General features: G+C 38.8%; 1 protein-coding gene across 1 annotated transcript in view; it reads left to right on the forward strand.

Annotated features, from left to right (window-relative positions):
• Positions 1 to 27,401, forward strand: part of HMCN1 (hemicentin 1) — a 5,606,893-nt gene that overhangs the window by 3,433,813 nt on the left and 2,145,679 nt on the right. Inside the window, exons 41-43 of the mRNA XM_044085314.1 lie at positions 986 to 1,161; positions 2,358 to 2,454; positions 26,711 to 26,833. Of these exons, the coding sequence (XP_043941249.1) occupies positions 986 to 1,161; positions 2,358 to 2,454; positions 26,711 to 26,833 (396 nt within the window). The remainder of the gene's footprint in view (positions 1 to 985; positions 1,162 to 2,357; positions 2,455 to 26,710; positions 26,834 to 27,401) is intronic.

A 27,401-nucleotide genomic window follows, 5' to 3' on the forward strand; every position in this document is an offset into this window, starting at 1 on the left:
AACTGTAAAGCCTGTGTAACATACTGTAGCCTAGTGCCTTGGATAGCATGGTGATGCGTGCTATAGCAGAGTGACAACTGCCAGCCACTAGAAAAAGGGATTCATACAGTGTCATAACCTGCATCCTCTCCTTTGAGCTAGGAGAAAAGGTTGTCAGCAGCTCTCTCCCATCGCATTCTATTCAGCCTTTTCCAACCCCCCCCCCACCTTGGCTGGACCCCTACTGCACTGTGGCTATGTCTTTAATCCATGTCACCTGTGGCCCGGTCATTCATAAAAATCTGTGCTGGGGATGGGGGTGACAGCAAAATGCTCTAATTCTTCTATCTTGAACTTGCAAGTCTTTCTGGTAACATCACACTAACAGGTACATGTATAAATATGCTGAGATACACAGATGTTGCTGTGTTCCAAGCCAAACTGCTGATGATGATGTAGATTTCCTGAAAGATTTATAGCTGGAAAACCTGAAATAAATTTCAAAAACCAAAACAGTGTATATTGCATAATTTATGAAGGGTCTGTTTCACAGACACACTGGCACACTTAGGCTTCTACTGATATCTTGTGTAACTGGATTCTACTAGGGAATTCAGAAAGACTCTTGAAAGCAGATGATCATTTGAGCCACCAGTTTTCCCCCATTTCTTTGCCTTCTTACTATGCTTTAGATCTTATATAACTAACAGCTTACTGTCCCTACTCTCCATAAGAATTTCATTAGGTCTGTGACTTCCCCATGCATTCTTAATCACATTCATTATGTTTGTCCTTTCTATTTTACTGAAGACAAGAAATATCAGTGCACTCCTTTTCCTAAAGTGGATATTCATTAAAAGGTGTAGTATTGCCATTTCTTTCTTTGAAATGTCTTAGAGTGCAGATACTGACAGATGTTAAGTAGTGTAATTATGAAATGACTGTAGTATGTGTTTTCTAATGTTATTTCATGAAAAGTGTCCTTTTTTCTTTTGTGGTACACCAGTTCCACCCAATATTGTTGGAGAAGAACAGAATGTGTCTGTCATCATTAACCAGGCTGTACTGCTGCAGTGTCAGAGCAATGCCATTCCCCCTCCTACTCTCCAGTGGCTGAAAGACAGTCGACCTCTGATTAAGAAGCCAGGACTCACAGTCTCAGAAGATGGAAGCACATTGAAGGTAAACTTAGTGTGATTAAGAATTTTGCTGGCATCTGCAGGCTGGCCATGTACTTGCATGTGCTCTTAGTGGTAACCATTTGAAATGTCAGGACCAAATACGGAGATTGAATAGCCGAAAGAACAGACTTACATATACTAAATCTGAGATGCTGTTTCTTGGAATATTCCTTTTTCTCCGAGATAATGGCTTGCATTGGTATATATAAGTGTGGGGGGGTGCAGGGGCACTTGTCCCCCGTGCAAAAAGCAGTTTAAAGGAGAAGAGGGATTTTTGAGATTTGTTCTTCCCCTGTGTCATTTTTTTTTTTTTCCAGCTTATCCGAACTTGACATCTTGAGTGCTGACATTTCAAAAGGGAGCAGCTCTTAGTTTAGGGCATTAGTGCTAATGAGCCCCAGATTCCTCTTGCAGTAACTTTTTCATGAGGTCTGAAAATATAATTACAGCATGTAGTCAACAGTATCATAAAAGACAAGAAGCATGCACATTTGCTTTTCCTTTATAACTGTTTTGTGAGGATGCTGATTTTTTTATTGTGTAATGTAAGGATTGTATTTGTATTTTCAAACTTTCTGAAATGCAAATCACTGTTTGGAAATTTCTGACATAAGTGAACATGACCCTGCTGCATTTAACTGCTAAAGCATAATATGGTGTCCTGCCAAAATTACACTCCTGTGTAAGCAGCACAGAGGACTAAGGCTCTGAGCTCCCACTGCATTTCACTGGTCCTGAATTTTATACCTTGTCGCCCAAAGGACCATTTGTACCTAATGGGCCTCCCCAGTAAATAAATGAATAGAATGAAGCTTCCATGTGGTTGTAAACACAAGATAGAACATATACTTGGAGTATTACTGCTGCTGCCGCAGAATCATGTTTTGGAGTTTTTTACTTTTCAATTTTCTGGTACTGGTAATATTGGCAGCATTTGTGAACATGAGTTGGAATGTAGTCAGTAAATACATATGTATTTGGGGCAGGAAACTGTCATACTGTGGAAGTGGAATAGTGTGGAAAAATCCTAGCTTGTGAAACGCAATGGGAAATCAATTGTGGTGCAAGAATTTAAAGTCCTCCTGGTAACTAGTGCTATGAAGTATATGTTATTTTCACGACCCTAATCCACAATCCTTGTTTTGGAGAAATAATTACTGTGCACTTAATACTCAACATGTTGTGTTTCTTTCATAGATTGAAGCAGCTCAGGTCCAGGACATGGGTCGCTACACATGCGAAGCCACAAATGTGGCTGGTAAAGTGGAAAAGAACTACAACCTTAATGTGTGGGGTAGGTATAGACCTTGTGTATTATTTTTAAATAAATTAGTTGGCAGCATGTTGTACACATGCACAGTAGTATTTGGCTATGCTCTAAATCATGAAAGGCTAAGTTTGGCAAGACTGTATAGGCAGCCAGACAGGCAGTAAGTAAAATCCAAAAGGGATGCAGGCCATTAACTCCCCAAATCTACACTCCCATTTCAACAGGGAGATACAACAAAAAACATCAGTTAAGAGATTGGCAGGGGTTTAATGTTTGAATTTTCTTTGTGCTAGCATTCATCTTAAATGCTTATTATTATTAAAGTCTAGTTGCCTAGATGAATGCTAGCAAATGGGCGTGCCTTTGCTGAAAGTTGGGCGTTGGGCTGGCAACTCGGCACCATAAAAAAAAAAAATCTACTGCCAATCATTAGCGGACCGGAGTTCCGCTGTGGCGACCACTAACCGGGAAAAGTCGAAAAAACAGACAAACATTCTTAAAGTCTAGTTGCCATGTTCCTTTGTGGTTGTACCATGGAAAGGTATAAATGTAAATAAAAAGAGCATGTTAAAGTATTAACGTGAAATTTAGCTAAACTAGAGCCTGAGTAGTGTACTAACTGCATACAACATCCATACATTCTGATAGAGTTTTTCGTAACACATCACTTCCCTGTGTACTGGACATTATAGCGGATTCACATTTTCTTTTAACGAGAACATCCATGTCACTGAGATTGCTTGTTTAGACAGGGTGACAAATTACAAAGTGTGAGAGAGCTGCAAAGAGAAGAGAGAAATAGGATAAATGAGAGGCAGTAAGTAAGGGGCTGACTAAATGAGATAAGACAGGATAAAATAGGGATAAAGGGGTGTGTGAGAGAACTGCAGGGTTCGCGTAACATGACCTGAGTGAGTGTGGCTGCAATTTGCTTGGGTGAAGAGGTGTTCTTTGAGCTGATTGGTTTGAGAGAGTAATGGAGTCCTATAGTTTAGGTGCAGTAAAGTTTACTTTTTGGAGTTAGTAGGTTGGGTTGAGACTAAGTGATATCTCTGAGATTATATCTGGGGATTTTGATGAAAAGTGTATGAATGAGAGGATGATGTAAATAATAAATGATGTACTTTCCTTTCTATGCAAAAGTGAATATTTAAGAACTGTATCTAACATCAGTAACATAATAATTCCCAATGAAAGGTCTTGTAGAAAGCTCAATTAATTGCGTAATCATTGCTGGTCCAATAAAAGGTGTTACATTATGTGTGTGCTTTGGTTTCTTTGTGTTTTCTGTTAGTAGACCAGTATGGCATTTCTTAAACTTTTTTCTTAATTTTTTTATATCATACCCAGACATTGATTATTGCTGTAAAGTACTTGTATTATTTAAAAAGAATATTATGCGTGTGTGTGTGTGTCTGTCTGTCTGTCCCCTTCAGAAGATTGACTTTTCAGAAAGTTGAACCTCATATGGTCAAGACTACATAATTGACTTTCTGAAAATTTGAAACATTTGTATGGAGATTGCAGTACAGTGTAGATAGGGCAGTTTACCTTTTTCCCCTCTGTAGTGCAGTCTCAGAGTTGGTGTATATAATTTGGAGGGGGTGGGGGTGGAGGAGCGCTTGCTCCCCCCTACAAAAACATAGACTTAGGTTGTTTTATTACTAACTTTTTGGAAAGTCAGTCATCTGGTCTTGGCCATATGAAGTTCATCTTTATGAAAAGTCAATCTTGTGACATAGACCAATATATATATATATATATATATAAAGCAACAAACTTCTTTCTTATAAACTAAAAGAAAGACACTCAAAGGCAAAACTGATGCTAAGTACTTTCATTCTTTAATGATATCTAGAACTTCTTCAAGAAGTGACAAAATTTAAAAAATGCCAGGTATAGGTAAGGTGCACAAGGTAGACAGAGAGATGTAACCATGATAATAGCATATAACTTCTGAGGACACAGTGAGGAAAAAAATAACCAGTCAGGACCTACACATTTTGTACAGCTGTATATACATTAACAAATATTAGTATAAAGTGGGAGTCCAGGTGGGGTCAATGAAAACCTGAATGTTAAATGTGCATTGAGATAGGGAGTCTGACCACTTTATATATCTTTAAACAACTGCACCCTACCAAACTGTGCAAGCCTGTAGTGTAATTGTGTATATACACGTAAAACACTCACATGCACGCACGCTTCCACTGACATGCGACCACTGGAAGACGCACAGGTACACTCACACATACACGAACACACAGTGTACAAATTTCCTTACTTTGAGCAGTACTATAACAGACCTCCCCTGCTGTACGGTGCTCTGCCCTGCTCTGGTATGCCTGTTCACAGCTATAGGTATGCATGGTTGATAGGCACATTGCAGCTTCACTGCTCTTGTCAGACCTGACATAGTATGGCTGTTTATGAATTTCCATACTTTCCAAGTTCAGGCTCCGTGAACTGAGCTGAGAAGTGCAGAAGTCAGTTCTGGTCAGACCTGACATAGTATGTCTGCGTATGAATTTCCATACTTCCTAAGTTCAGGCTCCGTGAACTGAACTGAGAAGTGCAGGAGTCTGACTTACATAAGCTCCTTCTGCACACTGACACATTTGCATGCAGCTGTGGAGAACTGTGTAGTGAACCATACTGCTCAGGTGCAAGCCCTTGCACTGCAGCATGCAACAGTTTTCTGAACCGGGCTCTTATTGCATGTTATGCAAACCACCTGCCTATGTTTGCATAGCATGCAAGAGGTCTGTGAATCACAGCCCATGTAGCTGCTCTGTACCTTTTTTGGTAACTAACAGTCTACTATTTAAAACATGGGCAGTGGACACATGGAAGCCTTTAATGTCAAAGAACACTCTTCTGTCACAGCTCTAGCAAATTGTTTTGACCAAAGGTCCAAAAACAAAAAATTCTGAGACTGTTTTAGAAACATGGCTTCTGCCCTGAGCCACCATGAGACCCCTTCTAGTAGGAGTCCATGAATACTGTTAGGTTCTTTGATTTTCTGTTTATTCTGTAACCTCTGTCTACAGGACTTTAAAGCCACACTTTATGTAGACACGGTGGTATTTCTAAGATATGCAGCTTGTCCAGACACTTTCTAGTGCAAAAAGACTTCATCAGCATTGGCAAATGCTTCTTCAATAAAAGCCTTGCATTAAATGCAGATAAAACAAAAATAATTTTTACTTTCCATGTTTTTTGGCACCTTTTTTCTCTTAACATTGCTTGTACATATTGTACTATACTATTCTGTACATAGTAAACAATCTGATCAAATAAATATTCAATTTCTGTACAATTAGTAAAGCATATAATGTTATAATTCTATATGCTTGCTTACCATTTTGTATCTACATTCATCTCCCAAGCCCCTGCTTACACTTATCAAGGGTATCAGAACTTGTCAGAGATTTGGGATGCATGGCTAGGCTTAAAAAGGCCCTTGTGGTCCTTAGCCTAGTAAACACCTATGAACTTCTATTTCACATGCAGTAAAAATAAAATATTACCCCTCTTTGCAGTGTGTGACACTTCTGGTACCTCTTTTGAGTATATCACCAATATCTTTTATCTTGTAATATGGCTAAACAGGTTACAGACTTGCACACAGTAGAGAAGCGTTAAATAAAATATTCAGAGTAGTATGCAAGGGTTCAGGATGGGTTGGTACAGGTAACTGAAGGAAAGTCAATCAAAGTGACTCCTCTTTACAGTTACAGCTGACTAAAGGGAGGTTGAATGAACAGGCTCAAAATACCCCCTCTTATCACGGTCAGCACCTTGAGTCACCACGTCTCCTTTACCAAGAAACTTACCTCTCAGTCTGTTAGTTCTAAAAATAGAAACAATGACAAAAATAATAAGGGGTACAAAGCTCCAAATTGTCGACAGATTTTAAATATTGCTGTTATCAACATGGATATGAAGTCTGAAATTCAAATGTCTTCCATTATTTAGTGACTGCGATCCTCACTGATTTGCCAGAAACAAATTTTATGAAGGACAGGCAAAAAGTATGAAGCAAATATCTTGACATTTTGTGAAATTCTGGATGGTTGAAAGGTGTGCTAGAAGGTAGTCACTGAAATTTTGGTGATAAGTGTTTGTGAACTGCTTTGCCAGGTTCTCTTCAGTCATTTGCCATGGTCACCTACAAGACTCCTGACATTCATAGTTGATTTTTGGTAGAGATATCCTTATACCCATCTTGGATAACAATCTTCCTGTCTTTGCTCCTACCTCAGATAAAATCATATGTCCTCTCCATGTCTTCCAGTATAAAATATACAGATTTGTTTTCCTTTTAGCATGCTCTTACTTGTTCCCCATAATGCATTACTACTTACCTTAAAAAAAAAAGAAGAAGAAAACTGTTTGGTTGTTTGTCAGAGACTTTCCATAGCAACTTACATCTTCATTGTAGACTTGTATATTATACAGCCTTTGATCACAAGCAGTGGTACCCCATTCTGCACAGACTCCACACTAGTCTCACTCGAGAAAAATTTATTCCAACCACCATACTGGGATTCATTGGCTACAGACATAAGAGACACAGGTTAGCTTGCTGTTTTCCAACAGCTATTGATGATCTATATAACCAGAGAGGAAGGCTGTCCATGCACATGTCAGAGATAATTACAATATTATGACTTTACTAGATACCTTCTCACACTGAAAATGAAGACTTCTAAATGTATTTTCTTGTATTGGCCTAATGCTATCTAAAATGTTTCCACTTATCAATTTATTTCATTCTGACCATATTTTAAGCTGTAGTTTTACTTTAACTACTTAGGTATGTAACTGTAGGCTATTTTAACCTTGTTTTCTGCCTTTTAGCCTATGATGTGGCTAAAATAGGTCTATGAAGAATACTTCCCTTATTCATAATAAAATTAATTTGAGTGAATTAAAGATGTATTGCACATTCTTTGACAAATGCCTTAATTGTCCCCTGGCCTGATATCTCCAGTTTCTGAAATGTGAGCTATAAAGACTGCATCTGGTATACTTAACCTTGTCTAACTGGAAAGAACGGATGTAATTCTTTTTAAGTTTGATATGAAGTAATTAAGAAACACGTAAGCGGTATAGAACTGGCTCTGCTTAATCCATTGAACATCTAGTGATCAAAGAAATGCAAGGAATGTAAGACTATCAAATATTTCATTACAACTTAAATTCTCATTTATTTTACTGCACTGATGTTTGTTAGTTTATTTAGAATTCTTGGTATGTGCAGCATTTGTGAGGGAATGAAATATGAGCATGCTGTGGTTATCTTAAGCAGATAAATTATGATTTTTGTGATCTGGTAAATATGGGAAATATTTGCAGCATATGGTCACATCATGAAATTCTTGTTCTTATTTTACTGTGTTTTGTCTTTATATATCATACAACAGTGAAAAACAGTTCAAGGCAATAACGTGGACAAAGGCATAGAGGTACATAGCTGTAAAAAGCAGGGAGGGGAAAGAACAACATTAATGTGTCATGTGCTGTGTCTGTTCTGGAGTCTGTCGGCATCCTCTGTTGATACCTGCTGAGTTGTTAGCAGAAGTAGCAGTAGCAAGGTTTTTGTAAATGAAAGAGGGGAAGAAGCATTTCTATATCAGGCAGTGGCACAGATGTTTCCCTGATATCATTGCTAAAAATGCTGAAGCTGCAGCACTTATGCTCCTAATGATATTCCAGGGTGCTTTGACCTGTGTGGGGGTATGAGTGGGATACTCTTTGTGCATAGGCCAGCCCAACATAAGACCATCAGTTGTGTTGCATATATGTGTGTGTGGGATGTGGGGTGGGGTGGGGGGTGGATTGGTGGTATTTGTTCTGTAAGCTGATTTTTCAGAAGTGAGAAAAGATGGTAACTCTATTAAGTTTTTTTTTGTTCTTCTGTGGTTATAAATGCCTTATTTTGTGGACACGAGCACATATACTTAACATGGGGGGGTGGAAAAATAGAAGAAAGTCGAAGTGCAGCTACTGATTTGATGCAGTTACGTTGTTTTATGTATTTGTTAATTGGATAAGCTCACTGCACACGTGTCCCTTCTAAGGTGAACTGTTGTTAAGTGACTTGTACTGTATCACTTGGATGCTGAGGGAATCAAACTCTGGACTGGAAGTAGCAACTCATAGCCCTTAATCCTCTCACTGCCATCATCAGTAAAGGAGACTGATGGTGACTTATGTGCCGTATACCAGTGCCTCATATCTGTGAATAGATGGCCGGACAGCAGGATGTAGAGGAGCTGGTAAGCCACCAGAATCATAGATTGGATGGTAGGGTGGTGTGTGTTGGGGGATTGGGGACATTAATAGAGAAGGTGAAGGTTTCAGGGCCAGGAAGGATTTGTACTATAGGTTACAGTCAGATCTAACCAGTATAATGTAAACTTGGTTCATCATACCCAGTTATCTATGTAGAGAATAGCTGAAGGCTGAAATAATGGGATATGCATCAGGCTGCCTAGACTCAACTTATTCACTGTGTAATATTTTGCATCTTTGCACATTTCTGCTTGTACACAACAAACTAAGAACTTCAGCATTGTGAAGAAACCAACATGTCTTTGTTTCTGTGAGTTATGTTGATGAATATTTGGAGTGCTATGTGGATTGCATTTCCAGCTGCTTTGGTTAAGTGGCTATTATGTATGAAAAGTTGAAGTAATAAATCACAGCAGTTCACTATTAACATTTTTACACATAGGCTGTGTTTAATATGGGAGTATATTGTACTTGCACTGGGGTATTAAACAGATGTCCTTGCCTTTGTCAAGACATAAAGTGAATCACACAGGCTAGGACAGCTTCATACAACTGGAGTTTACTTTCAGCAGTATTGTTCACAACATCTCCACAAAAACTCACTGAAAGTTACAGAACTTAATTGAAAATCACCTTAGGATTCATACTGAGAAAACACAGAGCAAGTAACTAGCCAGGGAGACTAAACTGTTTAAGTTGACTTGCACATAATATCAAGTTTACTTCCTGTGTAATGCAGAAAATAAACTCTTTGTATAAAGAAAGCTTTTGGGCTCAGTCTCCCATAGTATTTCTATATAATAATTGTTTGCCTGGCCCATGCTACGTGTACTGTGCAGACAGAAGTACAGAAGATTAGCAAGGGTAGTAAGATATTAATAGTTGCTACCTTATTCACATTTGGTGAGTTCTGTTTTGTGTTTTGTGTTCTCAGACATTCAGGCACATTCATTGAATGCCTGTTTAGAAAAATAACCTCCAGACTTATTGCTAGCACCCCAGTGATAACAACTGCAAAAAGCCACTTGGTTATCAGATCATCATGTAGGAAAGTCTTAGCTATGACACAAGTCTGGCTTTATTTGATATTTCTAAGCATATTAACGCTAGATGTTTTATATGAAGTGTTGGGCCACTTGTGGGGGATTAGGAGCAGGGTTTTATAACAATGCAGAGGACCTAACTCACACATTCCATTTATATTACTCATGTATTCTAATTCTAACTCTAACCCTACATATTATGTTATGAAAAAAACCTTTCCCCTGACAGTGCCATTAAACAAGAGACTTGAAACATGCACTTTACATATATCATCACACAAGCACAACACTAACTGTATCTCCCGTCCCCCTAGTCCCAACCCAGAAACAACCACACCTTCACAAACACCAACACACACACACAACAATAAATCTGACAATTCCCATCTGTTATTGTAACCCCAACCCACATACACTCACATGCACAGTCCCAATGATATCTATATATCTGTATCTATGTCTATGTAGGAATTATTGCTACTCTGTTAATTTACAGTTTAGTTGAATGAAGTTTGAGTGAGGATTTAATATTAATTTCCCATTTAATTAAGTATTTTGGAGATTTGTAGTATAGTAGGGATTTGTATGTGTTGTGTTTGTGGTGGGGTATTCTTGTGTTGGGTTTCTGTGATTTTATGTTTGTTTTCAGGTACTTTCTGTATTTATTTGGCCAGTGCCACTATGTGTGATCACGTAGAAGTGCAGGTAAGGTTGATTTTCTGTTTCCTGTACTGTTGTGAGATCTTGGAGATGATATATATATAAGTAGTAAGGGGTGTTGGGGTGCAGAGGGGGTCACCCTCTTGCAAAAAAGATTTTTTATTATTTCAGAAGATTGGAAGTCAAAAGTTTCCTTCAATGTAATGGCTCCCAAACATATATATATATATATATATATATATATTCTAATATCTAACCCTATTCAGCGAAAGCTGAAAATATCGAAGCAACAGAAAACCAAATTTTTTCCTAGGGAAGGAATTTGGTTTTCCGTTTCTGTTGCTTTGGTATTTTCAGCACTGTGGTGGAAAGTTACGGGTTGGGTTCAGGTAAGTGTGCGATTGAGTGTGGGTTAGGGTAGCTAGGGTTAGGGTGCGGGTTAGGTATGTGTGCGATTGTGTGGATGTGAGGGTTAGGGCAGATTAGGTGAGTTAGGGTTAGGGCATGAGTTAGGTATGTGTGCGAATGTGTGGACGTGAGGGTTAGGTCGGGTTAGGTGAGTTGGGGTTAGGGCACGGGTCAGGTAAGTGTGTGATTGTGTGGATGTGAGGGTTAGGCCGCGGTAGGTGAGTTAGGGTTAGGGTCCGGGTGAGGTGAGTGTGCGATAGTGACGGACCTTAGGGTTAGGGTTTGGGTTAAGGTAAGTAGATAGTTAGTGGTGTGTGTAGTTTAGTGTAGGGTTAGGTGTAAGATTTTAGGTATATGTGTGTGGATTGCTGTTTGTTTGGTGTGCTTGTGTTGTGTGTGTGTGTGTTTTGGAACAGCAAATTTTTTCCCTAGGAAAAAATTTGCTGTTCTGTATGTTCGATGTTTTCAGTTTTCGCTGAATATTGTTCGATATTAGAACATTGAAGTTTTGAAACTCCGATGTTCTAATATAGACCCATATATATATATATATATATATATATATATATATATATATATATATATATATATATATATATATATATATATATATATATATATATATATATATATATATATACACACACACACACACACACACACATATATATATATATATATATATATATATATATATATATATATATATATATATAAATTTTATATGGGTTTTCTTTCATACATCGATTTTGCTGAAATCCACCTCTGTATTGTTGACACACTTTGGTTGATAACACAAATGGTTCACAGTTATGCTAGATTGACTGTCCTTGAGGTAGTGGAATGTGTCCTTTTTCAGGGGATTGCGAGATCTCAGAGTTAGTATATGTAATTTCTGAGGTTGATGCAAGGGGCCCAGCCCCCTTGCGAATACACTGTTTGAAAAAAATGCTTGTTCCGAGGAGTATCCTCACAGCATGTACAGAAGCGTGCAGATGTTTTGCAATTTAACATTAGTGTATCAATTTTAACCATGTCAACATAATGCCAAATCAGCTAATGCCACTATTTCAGTGTATGGGGTCTGTATCAGAACATCGAAACGGCAGAATATCGAGCCTCCCTGCACCACCCACACTCCCCAGTACTTAAATATACCAACTCCGAGATTGCGCTACAGTGCAGGAAATGGAAATCTTCCATTTCCACACTGTAATGCACGGAAGTGCAATTCCTGGAGTGGAATATTTAAGTGGCAGGGGGTCTGGGGGGTGCAGGGGGTCTTGCCCCCTGCATGTAGTAACTTCTTTTTAACATTCACTCCACATATCAGTGACTTTTGCCATTTTGATGTTATGCTTTTCGATGTAAGCATTTCGATGTAACGGCATTCAATATTTTGCCGTTTCGATGTTCCCATATACACCCCAATGTATGTATAGTATTGCAACATAGTGTGGTGATTCTCTTTCAGTGGTATATAGAAGTCTTGCAAATCTGTCATAAATAATTATGCTGTAAATTGCAGTGATGCTGTAGATATTGCAGTTGTTTCTTTAAAACCTTGATGTAAAAAGCTTGTTCATTTAAGCCAAACAGACATATATTCTGCATTAATCAGAGATGCTTCCCGCATGGATTTTTTTTAATGAAGCCAATTGATGTATTACAGTGGTATATGAGAAGGAAGGTTATGGAGTCTGCATGCCTATGACAGTGGCCTTGGGTGAAAAGCTGCAGTAAAGGCAAGATTTTTGGAGTACTTTGAAGAAATCTTTACATCTTCCTGCAAGAAATCAGTTCATAGGTAGTTACTAAGCACGTGGTCCAGGAGACCAGTAAAGATGTCTAGCCCATTTCCCTAGAATAGTGTCTGGTTAAATGACTTGCTCAGTGTTACACTGTAGGCATATGGTGGCTGAGGGAATCAAACCCTAGACTACAGGAAGCAGCTAATTAACAGCTCTTACCACTAATCCCCTTGACCAGCTACCGGGCAAGAATCAAGAAGGTAAGCACCTTTAGACTGTATTGGAACCCGCATGAGAGACTGTATATGTTTGTTTGGAAATTTACCACAATAGGTACTTTGTTGTTTGCTTTAGTTGCATAGATTTATAGGTTCATAGGTAAGTACTAGGCTAGCTGCCCTTGTGGGCCATTTTAAGCCTAGTTAATTTTCCCTTTTTAGTCTTAAAATAACTATCCCATTTAGTTATAGAGTGGACTTACCCATCCCATGGTCGGTAATTATATATTACTCCTAATGAGAATAACTGGGATCATACCATAGAAAATGTGAGAGGACCCGTACATGAGATAAAGCATTTAGGAACAGCCTCTGTCCATTAGTAGTACAAGGAGCATTCTTGGGGTTCATTTTCAATTTCCCATCCATATATCTAAGTTGCACTTGCAAATGGACAGGGCTGAACTTTATTTTATATGGATGGGGAGTCTTTTCCACAGCAGCTGTATCCTCTGCGAGATATATCTGTCTCTACAAACTGTTCTGTTAATGTTGCAGAAGACGTTTAGACCTCCAAACCAAGTATTTCTGATGCCATTTCACTTGATAATGTGCAGTAAATCTTTCAGTAAGGGGTCAGAAGATGCCTTTTATGCCAGACACTGGTCTCCTCTTAGAAGTCTGTAGGATACTGAGTATAGTGACAAGACTTTGTGGCAGTCCATGTAGGACATGTTGTTTAGGCATTGTATCCTTTTTGTAAGGTATCTCTGTGGGCGTTTCAGTTGTTGCATGTGTCTGGACAGATACATGCCAAAGGCAGCAATATATTCAATGACTGGCCTAATGAGGGCTGGGTAAAGTGGGACAGTGACATCTCTAGATCTAGACACAATCCATTTGTTTATAACTTGTGCATTATAGAAGACTTTCGTACAACAACAGGCACATGCTGGGCAAAAGTTCAGTCACTGAAACTTAAGTTCCCAAACAACTGGTCAACTCTTAGGGTTGCATTGTCAGTGTGATTGTTCCCTGGGGTAGATGACTTCCCAAAGGATATAGTAACATATTTTTTGGCATTTAGTTTCAGACCATGATTTGGACATCATTCATTTATTTCCGACTAACCTTCCTGCAGGATGGCTAAGTCATTTGGGGATTCAGTGACTGCTGCTAACTTGCAGTCATTTTCAGACTTAGTCAACTAGAGCATTTTGGTATTGGCTTTTACTTCAGTAAAATAGATGCCAATCAGGAAAGGTCCCAGCACAGAACCCTGGGGGACTCCACTGATGACTGGTCTCTTTGTGGAGGTAACTTCCTCCACTTTGATTGTCTGTGCCTATCTGTGAGCTAGTTGGCAATCCATTGGGTAACATAGGGATTTATTCTCAGTTTACTTTGCTTTTCTACTATGCCTGAGCGGGGAATTGTGTCAAAAGCTTTGACCAGGTCAAGGTATGCAGTATGTAGTATTTTGCTTTCATCCATTGCGTTGGTGGACTTTTCAAAAAAATCCACCAGGTTGAGTAAGCATGACCTGCTATTAACAAATCCAAACTGAGATGGGTCCACTCACTGTTTGGAGGTTTTTTGTGTTCTGATTTATTAATTCCATGTTACGTTTCATGGCTTTGCATATGAGGTTTGTCAGAGTTGTGGGTCTGTAATTGCCTGGGTTTGTGGAATAACATGTGGACCCATGTTATTCGCGAAGAGTTTGCACTAGTGTTTCTGTTGTGTTTAATAAAACTATGTTATTTGTAAGAACCAATGGACTGTGCTGTATTTGTACATAACACATTGGTGAATGTAGGTGCCATCGTTCTGGCACATCTTTTAGTGCTGTAAGTCCTGATGTTATATTTTTGGTTAATGTAGTGAGGATACTTTTGGAACATCTCTTCATGCCACAAGTACTGAACATGTTCCATTTACTACCTGCACAAAGTCCATTTGTATGAGCAGACTTTGCCAAATGTAAAGCCAACATTCCTGTGGTTTTTGCTGTGAGCAGAACTATTTAAGGCAATTTACCACACTAAAATGGAAAGCAGTCATGTGATGTGTGCTCGGATATTCTTTGTGGGGTGGATCTGTGTTTGCCTTTTCACCAAGATGATGACTGTGAAGTAGCTGCTACAAATCATTGCTGCTGTAATGGGGGGGTGATGATGATGGTTATCAAAACCATAATAAAGTTAAGGACCATTCCATTCCACAAATGAAACCTCTGAACAAGGAGGAAGATCATGAGATGTATCTGCTAGCATTTGAGTGATACTCCTAACAGCAGGGATAAGACTGTAGTGACTGTCTTAGATTTCTCTTAGCACAGACACTATAGAACCCTTTAAGGCTTTCAAGAACATGGAAAGGACTAAATATCATATGAAAAAATAAAAAAAAACATTGTTAGCCAGAGCTGATGTTATCTCTGAGACACAAGATCGAAAGATTTATAGCTGGACATTTTCTCCAGTAAAGCAGTAAGCTCTCAGCTATGTGATTTTAAGCCTGTATTTAAATTAAGGCTAGATCCTAAGGGTCATCATGCTAAAAGTGAAATGATAGAAATGTTAGCCATTGGTAAATTTAAAGGTGCTCTGCTTACTTCTTTACAAAAATGTTTTTTTTCAAACTGACCACAATGATGCTGAAAATGATGATATACTGGTAGAGAGATTGTCATATAATCAAAACCATATTTAAAACAATATGGACCTATGGCAAGTGAACTGTAGAAACACTGTGTTTTAAACATTTAGTAAACGGTCATACAGCTAGATACAGTACTTGTAATGGTGACAATATTTTATCTGTGCAAAGTGTAATCACCGGAAAGCATGCTGATAATTGTACTGAATCCATGAAATGTGATAAATTGCAATGGTAGTTGAATCATCCTCTTGCTGTCATACAACTTCAAATTCTGTAAAGTGCAACCTCTAGATGGTTGACAGCTGCAGGGACTACTAAATCCCGGTAGTATGCTCACATTTATAAAGGTACAGTATGTATGTAAAAAGAAGACACTTACTAAAGATGCAGCTGAAGTAAGTTGAGGCTCATCTCTTGCTGTAGCTGCCAGTTTAATGTATGATATGATAAAAGGAAATATTTCCACACTTTAAAGACCTGTATAGGTGATTGTAAAAATGTAATCATTGTGATAGGGAGGGGGTACCAGCCAGTCAAGAAAGGAAGATACTTTAAATAGATATGTCAGTACTCACACATATGGCACAGCAGCCTCTTAAAGAAAAGAAATGTTGCAAAGCAGGGAGTAGAAGTAACTGGTAGAATTAGCAAGAAGGAATCACTCATTGAAACTGTGTATTCTAAGTGACTGAAAATAGAAAATATGGAATATGCAGAACCTGCGCATAATTCTAACCTTTTTATGAAGCTAAAACAAAAAGTCCCAGAAATGGAGAATTCTTAACAACAAATTAGTGTTAATGAGGTGAATCTTGTTGTTGACCAGGTGTGTGAGCTGGCACTCAGTCTTTCTCAGTCACTACCATGTATTGAAATAGGCAGGTAGCAGAATACAATTTTTCATAAACATTCATTCACTGGCACAGTACAATACAGTAAAAGACAAGAGGTACAATTACAGATATTATAAAACAATGGTATATGTTTATAGAGGTGATGTACATGGATATTTAGCAAATATATGAAGTCAAACAAACAAGTAAACAAGTTTAGACATTATGACCCAAGGATCTAAAAACACTTAGAAGTTGACGAATTATGGGTTAAGGATCTTGCAGCAACAATGAAGAAGGTATGAGATTCCAGTAGGTAAAAATGAAGGAAGTTTGAAATGCAGACAGTTAAACAGAAGTGCATCTTTATCTGACATTTCTAAAGCAAATATATTTATATTTTAGCTCTAGGTAGGACTTTTATTTCTCTTAAAAGGAGTGAGGTTGTCTGCTGTAGTGAAATAGTCTAGTAAACTTTTCTGTGATGCAGGGACAAGCTTGTGAAATAGTTTTCACACCCAACAAGAATGAAATGAGTCATGTTTGGATTTATGGATGTATTGCATATGAGGCTATTTAATGATTTGTGTACTATACATTCATTAGTTAGAGGAGGACACTAATGACTTTTAAATAGTTTGAAAGTAAGAGTATTAAGGAGGTGGAGGGCCTTGATATGGCTGGAAGCCATTTTGCTTTTTGAATAGAGGTGCAGTTGTGCTCTGTGGAATAAGGCATGGTTGGTATGAAACACAGAATCTTATTTTCTGTGGATTATAATGAAGTGGTATTGTGGTCTGACAGAGTAGTGATGGGTAAGGCATATTAATGCCTAGAAATTAGGAAGATGATAGCAATGGCTTATTCAGCTTCTACAATAAGTAGGTATGATATACAGTAGGTTGTTTTCAGTTATGTTATCTTGGTTGTAGAATGTTGTGAAAGTAGTTGCTAGTTGCTAATGGAGTGAAAGAAGACAAAATGATATCTGGTCAGAGTTCTAAAGTAATTTCTGGGAGTGTAAGACAGAAACTTCAAGTAAAGGAAGACTAGGATACACATTTGTATAATCAAGGAAAAAAAGTAAAACTGCAAATACATTTTGTTCTGAGATACTTGCTGTAGAGAGAAAGAAACCCAGAGAAGAAAAAGAAGAGGGTGGTGTTCACTCACACTGAGACAGAGGGGGAGAAGCCTAAAGAAGGAAGGACAGTGGAGAAGGTAGAATATACTGGGATCCCAACCTTGAACAATGCCCCTCTGATATTCCTGTTGAGCCAAGTACAGGAGCCCTAAACAGAAGAAAGAGAGATGTTCTTTGTAATTTACTGCTGTAGTACTGACTCTTGGGATTCTGCGTGCAGAAACCTGATGGCTGATTTAAATTTTATATCTTTCAACTGCTCCCTCCAGACTTGTCAGACTCCCTGCCTTACTAATGTCAAGATGGGACATCACTGGTGTCATGTTTAGATCTCTTGTGCTACAGTCCACAGTCTGTCTTCTTCAGTCAGCCAACCATCAAACACAGAGCAGAATCCCTTGAAAAGTACCTTTTCCTGAAATATGCCATCTTATTTAGATCCACCATGGCATCTGCCAGCTCTCCCTGTGATTACCCCAGGAAAAAGAAAGGAAAATCCCTTAAGGAGAAGATGGTTCTGGTGGCCAACAACACTGCTTTAGATTCAGATGTTCTCCTAGGCTCAAGGGTACCATTGTTAGTGGAGTGCCTTTGCAGCCCCTGTATCTGGGACCTTGTTTGACTGAGGCCTCTGATGTGACAACTGTGGAGGCCAGCATGACTTTGGACCTTAACCCATCCTTGTGAACTGAAGTAGTCAAGTTTTTGTTGCTGCTGGGGCAACTTTGCAGGACTGTGGTGCCAATGCATGAATTATCAGTTGCAGGTAGGGTGATATCTCTCTGCCATTGTCCAGGAAAAAGTCAAGGTAGACCGCATTGAAATCTTGTATAGACCTCATTGAAATATTGTACATCTGCCAGTATCCTCTGGCCTTCAGACCAGACCACATGCCCAAGCACAGACCCAAGACACATAGAGTTATAGGTCAGTTTGCTTCATCCACCACTCCATCTCTTATTGGTGTCCCTTGATTTCATGGAATTCATGAAGTCTAGGCAGTCATCCTATGAAGAACCTTCTATGTCAAGGTTTCCATCTGTTAAAAGAAAAAGGGAGCCTTCTCCCTGACAGAATTAAATACCCCAGATGCTGAGGTAGAGGAGCTGGATTATATGAACCAGATATACACAGTCTTTTAATATGGAATCTGATATTGAGGACACCCTTTCCTCAGCCTCACCATTTCAGAATCTGTCTTTTGGAGAGATCTTTCACAAGATGAAGGAGACTTAAAAGGGGGAAATCAAGGAGTTCTCCCAAGTCCAGATCAGGTGCAGACAGTCTCTGGGCCTGCCAGAACCAAGGCCTCTGGACATACCGCCATTGTTAGAAGTCCTGAATGATGCCTTTTCTTCTGTATTATTGCAGCATGATTCCCATGTCCCTGCTATCATGAAGCCAGATCATTTTGTAGGGCTCATGACTCCAACAAACATCTGTATAAATGTCCTGTTCTGAATCCAGCAACAGTGTCCATGAATTCTAGAAAGGGATCCAGTGTGACTGCAGCTGTGAATCCAGTTTCATATGACAGGGAGAGTAAAATACTCAGTCAATTTGGAAAAAAGTCTTGCATCACAGCTATCGTGGCCATTCAGGCCATGAGTTAGTCTGAAATAAAAAGGTTTCAGGAGTCCCTCCTTGATCCACTGGGACAGAAATGTGGAGGAGGTAGTGGATAAGGGCCTGAGAAAAGAGATTCTTGACTTATGTAACCTCAGTGCCCAGGTTGTCAGGCACTCTATGAAATGTGGTTACAGTATTATAGATGCATCTTGCAGAGGAGCTGCTTCAGGTTTGTGAGACAGAGAGAGGTAATTAGGATTTTTTTTTGGGGGGGGGGGGGTTGTTGAGTTTGTAGAGAACTCAGCTCCTACCAGAATGTGTGAAAGTAGAACAGCTGGATGCTCTTCTGGATAAGGAGTCTCTTTGTAGACCTCTTACACACAGAAGTCTTCAATAAGCTGGAAGAGAAGAGGAAAACCAAATATGTCAGACATTACCTTAACAAAAGCTGGTTCTTCCCTCCCAAGCTAGACAAGAACAAAGCCCGAAAAAGGAAGAAGGGCAAATTTGGAAATAAGTGGCAAACTGATAGTAGGGTCATGAAAAACAGAGGGAGCAGCTATGACTTAATAGCACCTCCTTTCCATCTTACCAAAAAAAAAAAAAAATTACCATAACCCCCTCACACACACTACCAGCCTTCCTAGTTCCCCCACCATAATGCAGAATTGAAGGCAGTCCTGCCTTCTTTGTGTATGATTGGGAAGATATTACTCAAGGCAGGCGGATGCTACAGATAAAAAGGGCTGCAACCTATAGTTCCAAAAAATCTAAATTCATGGACATCTAACCCACCTCAGAAGACCACAATTGTGGCTGTTCTGTTGTAAAGCATTACATTTTTTCTCAAAAAACATTCTTTTTGAGGAGGTTCAGTTCAGCAGTAGGATTTCAGCTGAACAAAGACAGACAGATCATCCTGATATCTCATTTATATTTGTTATCGCAGGGATATCTGAGGGAATAGAGAACAGGATCAGCCTCTTTACTGATGACATAAAGATAGGTGCAATAGTGAAAGATATGGGTAAGATTCTAATGAAGGATTTGGAAAGGCTGAACAAATGGTCAAAAGGGTGGCATTTGAAGTTCATTGCAAATTAATGCAGAGTACTGCATTTGTATCACAGCAACACGTGTGTGAAGTAGCGGCTAGAAGGAGCAAAACTGAGGTAACAGTGAAGGAAAAGGATCTATTGGAGTTGATCACACCTGGATTGGATTCCTGATAGCTGAGTGAGAGGGCACTGCCTGTAGAAAACACAATGCCAAGCTCATGGGGATAGATTCCAGAAGCAAAAAGGTAATGCTTCCACTCTACAAAGCCTTGGCCAGGCCACGTCTTGAGTAATATGTGCTGTTCTTGTCATCATAAGGGGGAAAGGACATCAGTCTGCTAAAAGGAATTCAGAGAAAAGTTACTAGAAAGACACCTAAGATGTAAGGTAAGGAAAGTGACCAGAAGCTAAATGAGCTAGACTTATTCTCATTTGAAACCTGAAAAGATTGGTGAAATTATTGGTGCAAGAGATCATGTCAAGGTGATGTAAAGTGGTCATTCTGAACAAGAAGGACAGAGGGGGGAAGGACGGGGCACAGTCAGCAGACTGTAATGACTAACTAATTCCTGTATCTTTGAAAGTATATTTTTACAAACAGAGTTTTGTGCCCATGGAATAGACTGCTGGAATGGGGAGTGGAGAGGGAGTCTACAGAGGCATTCAAGAAGGTATGGGACTGGTGGAAAATGGATCAAGTGGAACATAAGTATGGAAGGGAGATAGAATATTAAGGCACTCAAAGGGCAGAACAAATATATGTTTTGTCTCAGTCTACCTTCAAGTAAATGCTGTGTGATATCTGTTCTGCCTCTGTAGGCAGAGCATCTGATCATGTACTTTGTACCTGAAATTAAATCCGTAGCGGTGATCACGTGTTTGAATTTATCAGTCATAGCAGGTACAAACTACAAAAAAATTGCACGACCAGACCAGTGAACTTGGAAACTCAGCTGTTCTTACATCAAATATTTGCTGCACTCAGAATCTAAAACTTACCTCCAAGCTATTCTGCCCACATTTGGGCTAAAATGATTGGTTACTTTCTATGGAATGGGTATTTGCATCTGTTTTATACCTTCAGAACAAGATAGGAATTGTAGATAACTGACCTTACCTGGTGCAGTATGACAGATAAGGTTATATTTTGTTTTTCTGTATGGCTGGAAGAAGGTATACTGCTGTTTTCATATATAGCTGAAAGAGAGTAATATTGTTGGGGGGTTGTCAGACCCCCATTTTGAGCTCCTATTCTAAGACCTTGTCACAGTAAAGAAAGCTTGGACTAGATTGATGATGTCTTGCCTCAACAAGTGTTTTAACAGCATTGATGGGATCCATTATAAAATTTCTAGAGTGATACAGGTGTGAACAAAGTTATTAAAACCTGTAATAAAGGAGATATTTCACTCCCCAGGTCCAGGATGTACACATAACTCCTTTTGTTTTGGTGGTGAGGATGTTAAACTTGAAATTTGGTATGCCCTTTGGATACTACATGGAACTAAGAATTTGTGAAACGTGCTTAGCAGGTGGCCTGTTTTGACAGCAAGAGGCAGTGCGATATCTCTCACTGGATTTTTCAGGTAATAACAGTAACAGTAAGACAAACACAAAGGAATTATAGCCCATCTGCACAATCAAAATGTTACTCCTAAAGTAAGTAATTAAAACTGCTAATGCAAACAGCCCATGGCAGAGAAAAAACAAAGTTCAACTTTATATACTGTGCGTATTTTCAATTTTTGATTAGCAGTTGTCATCTGACAATTCAGAGCCAGGCATTTTGATACCTGTAACCACCAAGTGTAGTATAGTAATACTAAGAATACTAAGTTTGCTACGTTCTGCACACAGTGTAGTGAAAAGAAGCATCAGATTTCCACATCTTTATCATGCTGTCTGCCAGACTGTTCAGGAGTTTTGGTGGAGAATGCTTTCAGAAGGTGTAGGATTTTTGCTAGGAAGTAAGTGTTTGCATAGGTATTTTTATACACCAAAACAGATTTCAGAGAATTTTTTTCTGAGATAGATAGCAAATGCTGGTGATTGATAGGACAGGGGGATTTAAAGGGTACATTTTTTTGGGAATGTAATGAGTTTGCAGATTTTAAAAATTATCTTCAGAGTTTCATAGCCGCGGTGGTGCAGCGGTAGCTTTGTTGCCTCGCAGCAAGAGGTTCTTCCGTTCGATTCTTGGCTTGGGTTGGGAGTGCCTTAAGTGTGGAGTCTGCATGTCCTCCCCGCGGTGGAGTGGGCGTTCGAAAGACATGCGTTGAATGGGTGTGCCTTCGTTGAAGGCTGGGTGTTGGGCTGGCAACTCGACACCATAAAAAAAACTAACTGCCAATCATTAGTGGACCGGAGTTCCGCTGTGGCAACCCCTAACTGGGAAAAGCCAAAAGACAAACAACATCTTCAGAGTTTCAAAAATGTTGAAGCAAATGGTTGTAACTAAGTGAATGATTCTTTTGTGCTGGTACATAAGATCTGAATTGCCTTGAGATAGCAAGGCCTAAGTTTAATGCTGTTGGGTACCAAAAAGCAATTACTAGAAAACAGAAATTAAAATCTAAACCATCTTTGATGGCCGTGCCCTGGCCCAGCAATCAAGGAGCCTCAATCCTCACCACTAACACCAGAGAGGGCATCTCATATAAGAGGAAAGGATAACAAATGCACACAGTAAAGTACAATTTCCCTTAAGTGCACACAGAGATCACAGTCAGTCTGGGGCTGGTTGCTCCCTTGCTCCCCAGGTCCCCAATAAGACTTCCCACTGGCACAGCTATTGGGTCCAGATCTCAGCCTAGCTGACAAGCTAAAACCTCCAGTACCCCCTCTGTCCAACCAGTGCTTCATGTCCCTGCCCAAGTAGCTGACACACACACACACACACACACACACACACACACACACACACACACACACACACACACACACACACACACACACACACTTTGAGATAAGTATTTATACAACTTCACAGACACTCCTGGGAAAGGCTGACACAGATTCTCCAGCTGTGCCCCTATACCCAGACTATACGGTAGTAATTACTGCCACCACCAGCTAATAATTGTCAGCTACCCAAAGGCCCTTAAAAGGGTGTCCAGTTATTACTGTGCAATATTATTATCCAATTGGTAAGTGTGACTAATCAGTCAAGGCATATTAGAGTGGCCTTTTACAATAAACTCTATAAATATGCAATGTACTCTAGAGCTTAACTTATCGCTACACTAACTAGCCACAGGTAAAAGGTTTTTAAAATCTTTAATAATAAATACTAAAAACACAAGACAATACTACTACACCACAGTGCCATTCAAGAGTTCATAGATCACACAGAAACTTAAAATAATTCCGTAGTACAGTTCTGACATAACAGAAAAACACTTGGTCTAATCTTTATAGTCCTAGCTATTTCTACAAGAAAACATACTTCTAAGATAATTTACTTAAGACAACAGGCAGTGCATAGGTTGGATATCAAGACAAAAATGCTTAACAATCTCTGGTTCACACTGTTTAACTTGAAACTCCAGTTCTGATAAACATTACATCATCTTTTTCCCCCTTCCTGGAGTTCCCAGGCTACACATTAACTGCATTTACATTCTTTTACACTTAGAGCAATAAAGGACATTCCACATGTAAATTCTGGTCATTAACATTAGCCTTAAAACAATAGGCAGGATGCTTACTCCAGACTCATCGACTCCAAATTCTAACTTCAAAGGAATAGACATAAAGTAATTTTAATTTCAAAGGACCAATAAGAAATGCTTGACTTAGTTTTCCTTACAGCAGATGGCAAGTTTGCCACATTGTTGAAACAGCATTTCTTTACATTTAAGACACAAGCCTGTATTTTACATTTATATTTACAAATGCCAGAATTATGTATCAAATTCTATTTGACTAGGCTGGCAGCCTTCACCCATCACTACCAGTCTTCACATTTCTCCACCCATCTCTACCCAATCTTCACACCATCTATAACTGAAGTAATGAATATTGTAAAGAAGATAAATAATGGTGGGGGTCTTTAGAAAATGGAAGGTGCAAACTACATAGAAATAAATGAAAGTTCTGGGAATGATTCATGCAGAATAATATTCAGAAGAAGGAATGTGGTTTAAGGGAAGGTAGGAAATGAGCAATTTATGTAGTGTTGAAATAAGTAATTGTTAAAAAGAATTCATAAATGTGTAATGCAAGAGAATGAGAACTGTTTCATATGGTTTATTTTCTGTCACTATGTTTAGCTATATTACTGTATACAATGTAAGGTTTTAATAAAGGTGTTAAAAAAGTATTGGTAGGAGTTTAGAAGTCACTCATTCTGTGCTTTTCGAAAATAAATCTCTTTCATTTGAGTTGACATATACTACTGAGGATTAGTGGTACCTAGAAAAAGCAGCATTTACAGCTAATGGGTGTTTGTCTACTACACTGCACTTTAAACTGGAGGTGCTTGTTCACTTACAAAAAGGCTAACTTTATGAGAGCAAAGATTGCTGGGCTGAAGTATTTTACTTATTTTGTTTGTATGCTTGTTTCTTAACCAAAGTCCCTTTTCAGCCACTGTTTTATTATAAATTATATAATTTTTATGTCACACAACCTCATGGTTATAATATAATTGGAGGAATTTGCACTAATTTATATGTGTCTATGTGTATATATGTCTTGATTATTCCAGCTCAGGCAGTTTTTACAGGCTGTGCAGTAAATAAAATTAAACATGTGCATTTGAGTTAATTCTGTAAAGAATACATATATGGAAGCTGGCACGTTGCACACCAAGGTTTAGTAATGACCCTGACTAGCTGAAGGGTTGGATAGACAGTAAAAGACTGACTGGTCGTCTCAGGCATCTTTCTTTCCCACTGGGGAGGGGTGAGTATTGTGTAATGGCTGGGAACACACAGTGCATTGACACTTAGCAAGTCAGGAAGTTTGCATCTCATTGTTCTATTGATAGGGTATAATATAAAAAAAAAATGGGAACATGGGCTTCTGCTAATGTTTCATCTCCATTTTTTCTCCTCCTTTTTTGAACCAGCACCAGGTACATAACAGTGACTAAAAAGTCTCCTGTTCCTTAAGGGAGAAATCCCTAACCCTAGGAGGCACAGCAGAAAACACCTTGTTATGGGGAGTTCAGATGGAGGAGCTAGTGAAGTGTGAGCATTGGTAAGAGGATGTCTCCATGCATCCTTGATCGGTTGGCAATGGGATGTCATAGTAGTAGTAGTGCTGGAGGAAAAATCATATCAAATTGAAAGAATATAAGCTGATTTAATAAAATCATTTGTAAAATGCATGTGTTTCCATAGGTGTCTGCTTTGATGAAATGTGTAAGCACTCTGTACACATGAGTTTGCCTGTCTTGCTCATTGTCATAATGATCTGCACAGAATGTAAGGTTTCTAATTATATGCTTATTGCCAGGCAGGGCTATAAAGAGCAAAGAAGTCAAGCAGCTGTATTAGGTGTTCTTTGTCTTTTTTGCTTTCACATTACATTATTTATTTATTTAATTATTTGGCACTCATCAGCTTGACTGTCAGCTGCTTGTCTCTGTCTCATGGCTCTATCCTCTTCCAAGATACTATTTGGTGGAAGGGAAGAGGACTGGGATATCCTTACTTGCCACAGATATTATCCCTTGGCTGAGGCATTCACTGTGGCTTCTGGAAGGAGACATAGAACATAGCCAGAGCCAACAGAGTCATAAATGGTGAATGTTGAGCCAGTACTTTTTCATAAGCCCTAATCTCCAGTGTGATATCCTTATTACTTTAGGATGAGCAGCAAAGAGTGGTCTGTGAGGATGTGCCTGTTCCAGGCTGTAGAGTAACCACACCTCCTTAGCCTTCCTGTTTGTCAAGCTTGGTGATGTATCTGTGCTCCAGCCTCTATCAGGGCTAGTCCTGCTAGATGCCCGAGTCACTAGTTGATTCTGTTTGCATGGGATTTACCCCTCTGCTCCACCATAGGTTACAGAACAGGCTACGTACGCTGAAATGATAAGCTGTAAGCTGTTTTCATCTCTATCCTAGAAAGCTGCATCAGTTTATAGTCAACAATGAATGGTTGTAGTATAGACTATATGTACTGACTACATACATGGCTTAAATAGCAGCTCATAGTCTAGAAAACATATTCATATCTCTGTTTTATATAGGAAAAGTATTTACTGTTTTTTTTTTTGTTTTTATTTTTTGGTCCATTTATATTTTTCACTGCCAAATGTTTTCCTAGACTACGCCTGAAAACAGACCCAGCATGTTATGTTTATTATTTATTAGTTGTTTTTAGGATAAAGAAACTATGACAGACAGACAGATCCCACACAGTGCATTAATGAGATCAGTGATGTGTGGCATCAGCATACAGTAAAAGAAGCTGTAAGACAGCAGCCATAGAGTTGCAGTGACAGTAAATATATAAAAATGTGTTATGGACAGAAACTGCAGTATTTGCAGAAAGCAAGTAGAGAGAGGTTAGACTGGCTACAGTTTTCAAATTTTGGTTGATATATTATGCACCAGTCAGGAGAAGATGACTCACAGCTAATAGTATGGCTCCTTTTATTAAATGAATTAATGTATTCCTTACAGTTCCTCCAACTATTCATGGATCCGAAGACATTTCCCAATCCACAGTGATCGAGGGGAGTCTTGTGAGTATGATCTGTGATTCCAGTGGGATTCCACCTCCAAGTCTCACTTGGAAAAAGAATGGTGAGTTGCTCATTTTTCTTAAATTCTATGTGAAAAAAAGTTCAAATTGGTAGATTTGAGTCAAAAAAGTGTAGAAGACAGAGTTCTCTAGTAAAAGTAAAAGACAGCACACATATAAATTGTAGTTTTTGATATCTTTTTTAGTTACATCATTTTACTATTGTGTATGATGACTGGTAACAGCACTGGGATTGTTAGTGAGCATCCTTCCACTTTTTACTGTATACTGAAGGTGAACAGTTTTGGTGCACTAAGTATTTAAAGGAAGCAACTATTCTTGGCAGCCCAAAATTATGTCATCAGGTAAAGTTAATAAGCAGCTGGCCAATAAACATAGGGTGCCTATTTCTGACACTTGAAATAAAGAGAGGGCGATATGAGTCGAAGATGGGCAAGGGAAGATGCAAACAAACCCATACCACCACCTTCTTTTGGAATATATATTAATACTTCAAGTGCAGTAACATTATGCTCAAGAAAACTAAAAATAAATAAATACGTAAATAAATTGATGATAACAAGATTACTGATTAAAAATAAAATAAGCATTTTTGTAGGTGGAGACACA

This window comes from Protopterus annectens, chromosome 10.part0 (genome assembly GCF_019279795.1).
Source record: "Protopterus annectens isolate FY-2018-M chromosome 10.part0, PAN1.0, whole genome shotgun sequence".
NCBI lineage: Eukaryota > Metazoa > Chordata > Ceratodontiformes > Protopteridae > Protopterus > Protopterus annectens.